General features: G+C 41.0%; 1 protein-coding gene across 1 annotated transcript in view; it reads left to right on the top strand.

The window, feature by feature from the left end:
- LOC101847496 (dynein heavy chain 2, axonemal) overlaps positions 1 to 3,508 on the top strand; it is a gene marked incomplete in the record, with an annotated part of 126,218 nt that overhangs the window by 113,050 nt on the left and 9,660 nt on the right. Inside the window, 2 exon segments of the mRNA XM_035970017.1 lie at positions 1,317 to 1,444; positions 3,296 to 3,412. Of these exon segments, the coding sequence (XP_035825910.1) occupies positions 1,317 to 1,444; positions 3,296 to 3,412 (245 nt within the window).

The following is a 3,508-nucleotide window of genomic DNA, read 5'->3' on the forward strand; positions in this document are numbered from 1 at the left end:
AGCCCGCTTGTCCTTAAAAGCGACCAAATGTCAAGCAATGTGTTCTCCATTGTGTTTTTCCAGGGTGTCTATGCTGCCCACGTACTACATCCCCAAGGACGGGCCGCTGTCTTCCTACAAGGAGTACGTCAGCATGTTGCCTCAAGTTGACCACCCAGGTCAGTAGTCTCGGATATGATGGGGTGGTTGGAGGGTATAAGTTATCTGTCTGAAGTGGTTTGCTCCTTCTATTTCTTAAGATTTTTAAAAACTGTTATTTTGGTTACTTTTATTACCAGGTAAAAGAAAAAGGTTTGTTATCTTTTCTTTTTTTTTGCTTCCATTTCAAGAAGTACCCTTTTTTGTGTTATAAAGCCTTTTTACTTAACATCATTGGCATACCAGTGCCCATTTCTGTGTCTTAAGCACACCAGTGCCCATTTCTGTGTCTTAAGCACACCAGTGCCCATTTCTGTGTCTTAAGCACACCAGTGCCCTTTTCTGTGTCTTAAGCACACCAGTGCCCTTTTCTGTGTCTTAAGCACACCAGTGCCCATTTCTGTGTCTGAGGCTAGTTTGTTGCATGAACGAAACGGATTAAAATAAAAATATCAGTGTCAGTTGTTTAATGGTTAGGCTCTTTGCTGTAGAGAGGTATGGATGTGGGTTTAACACTTACAGAACCGTCGGCAACTTTAGTCGCCAGGCCGTAGTACGCGCTCATTACCGCTGGAGACTTTAGTCGGTGACTCGACCAGGCACACTAAATATAATTAAATAATGAAAGGAACCACTACACTGAAGTAAGCGCCAAAGAAAGTCACCCTATATGATAGCTGAATGGTGGATGAACCTCTGTGAATTTTAAAATTTGTTTCTTGGGCTGTGAAGGTTTATGTCTTAGTTTTAAAAAAATTTTTATCATGGCTTCAGCATTCTAAACTAGCACGGTACTTGAGGGTTTTTCACTATTTGAGCATTTGGTACTGTAAGTGGTAATTTTCGAATGGGGAAGATTTTATGTGGGTGGTTGGTACAGGTGCTATGGTGTGGCTTGCTTCTTCTTTCCTATCGAACATCTATCGTCCTTATCTCTCCTTCTTCTTTTTATGTTTGTTACTCTCTTGTAACACCTCTAATCTTCTAGCGCTCATATGACCTTATGCAGTTGCAAGCGCCGTAAAATCTCTGCTAGAACTAGACGAAGATTTTATCAAGCATCTCCCTCTCTCTCTCTGATTTAATCGTTTTTTTCTTTGGGGTTTTTTTTTTGCGGGGTAGGGGGGGTGTTTCAGTAATCAAAGTCTCACTATGATCTTTTTTTTGTTTATCCACAGAGGCATTTGGTCAACACCCGAACGCTGACATCACGTCTCAGATTCAGGAGACGCGTCTGCTCTTTGACACGCTGCTCTCTCTACAGCCGCAGGTCTCCAGCTCAGGAGGGGAGAGCAGAGAGGACAAGGTGAGGGCAATTAATTTCCTTGTTACTGACCATTACATCAAGGTCACAAACTAATACGTCAAGGTCACTGACCATTACAGCAATGTCAAAAAACTATAACATCAAGGTCACTGGTCATAACAGCAAGGTCACAAACCATTACATCAAGGTCACAACAAATTTGCCTCAGCCATTTTTTTTTTCATGTTTAAAAATATTGATTGAGTGAAAAAGTTTAATGTGTCCCGCACGCTCATATGACCTTATGCAGTTGTGAACGCCGTAAAACACTTGCAAAAACGAACAAAACAAAACATGTCTGTTGCTTGTTTTGTATCCTATACACAGCAGGGTTTTGTTTTGTACACTATAAATCCAAACAGTGAGGTGTTTAGCTTCACCACCCGGGGCGGTGCTACTAACTGAAGTGTCTTTAGGCCATTCCCAAAGAGGGGGACATTAACATCTCGAGTAAATATGCGCAGTAGAATTGTAATTGTAAATGGGCTATCCTTACTATTGTCATTTGTCCTCTACTTTTTTGTACGTTTGTCACACTCTTGTGACCTGCTATTTCCGGGGTGCCTTGATAGTCGAAGCAGACTTTGTCCTGTTGAAGCTAAAGAGGTGAGCAGAGTAAGTCTGATTCCCTGAAAGGACTTCTCCGTTTGACATCCACCCCTTGGTGCTCATATGACCTTATGCAGTTGCGAGCGCCGTAAAACCTCTAGTAAAACAAACAAAATAGTGAGGTTCTTAGCTTTTGCTCAAGCTGACTTTGATTTCTCGAAACAGCAACAACAAAAAGGACTTAGGCTGGCTGTTGTTTTTTTTTGACTGAGACTAAAAACTGTCCATGCTGGAGGGTTGTGTCGGAACTGTGTGCCATAAATACGACGAGTTAAAGATGGTGTTTTGAGAGACCAGTTACCAGAATTATATGAGTCACAATGCGGTGGAATCAGGCGTTTGTCAATTTTTGGGCCTGTGGAATTATTGATACCTTGTTCATTTGTCTATCTTTTGATGAAAAAAAACCCCCGCCCATCTATCCTGAATAGAAGTCGAGGTATTTGCAACTGAACAAGCTGAGGGTCGTCTAGTTTTAGAGGTAAAGTTAATGAAACAATAGCTGCCAAAGTTTGATGATTTCCATAGCTTGAGAGTCCTTGGAAACTGAAAATTTACATTGTTTGTACCTTTATCTTCGCTTATTTTCAGTAAAATCCCCAAAGACCTGTGGACTGTGCACTAGTCACCGTCTCATTTCACTCTCCCAAAAAAAATTCGTCCACAAGCTGAAAGTAATGCGTAGCGAATGAGTTAATCAATGTTTTTCAGTAAAATTCATATGGAAATGTGTTCTTATATGGACATAACAGAGGTTGAGCCAAAAATAAAAATTTGATAGAAATGTCAAAACTGGCGGAAAAATGCCTTGTCTCTCCCATTTCTGTATTTTGGTGAGCGCCTGATTTCACCACGCTGTCTCACATAGGAAGCGTGCTTTTTCAAAACTCAGTAGTCAAGTCTGACAAGCATCTGATTTCACCACAATGCTTCACACGTCTATAATATACAAATGACCCATTTATGTATTATTATGTGCACATGAGTATATAATGATTTAGATTTTAATAACGCTAGAGTCCGGGATACGGAGCTTTCGGCTGTGATCGGTGCATAATATGGCTGTTTTAGATTAAGCATGTGTGTGGCGTCGTGGTGAAGCCAGGCACTTGTGAAAATTGACTTACCGAGTTTTGGAAAACCTCTCTTCATATATATATATATATATATATATATATATATATATATATGTGTGTGTAGTGAAGAATGTTATGAACAATCCTTTTCCCTTTCCTTTCCCAGGTGCTAGAACTGTCGGCCAACATCGTGAAGCAGATCCCTGAAAACATCGATTACGCTGGCACGGCCAAGATTTTGTCCGTGGATCCCTCACCTCTCAATGTTGTGTTACTGCAGGAGGTTAGTTTGTGTGGTTGGTGTGTGTTTGCTGTGTGTGTGTTTGTGTGTGTCTGTGTGTGTGTGTGCCTGTGTGTGTGTGGATGTTCGTGTGTGACG

Source organism: Aplysia californica, unplaced genomic scaffold (assembly GCF_000002075.1).
Source record: "Aplysia californica isolate F4 #8 unplaced genomic scaffold, AplCal3.0 scaffold00209, whole genome shotgun sequence".
In the NCBI taxonomy this organism is placed as follows: Eukaryota; Metazoa; Mollusca; class Gastropoda; order Aplysiida; family Aplysiidae; genus Aplysia; species Aplysia californica.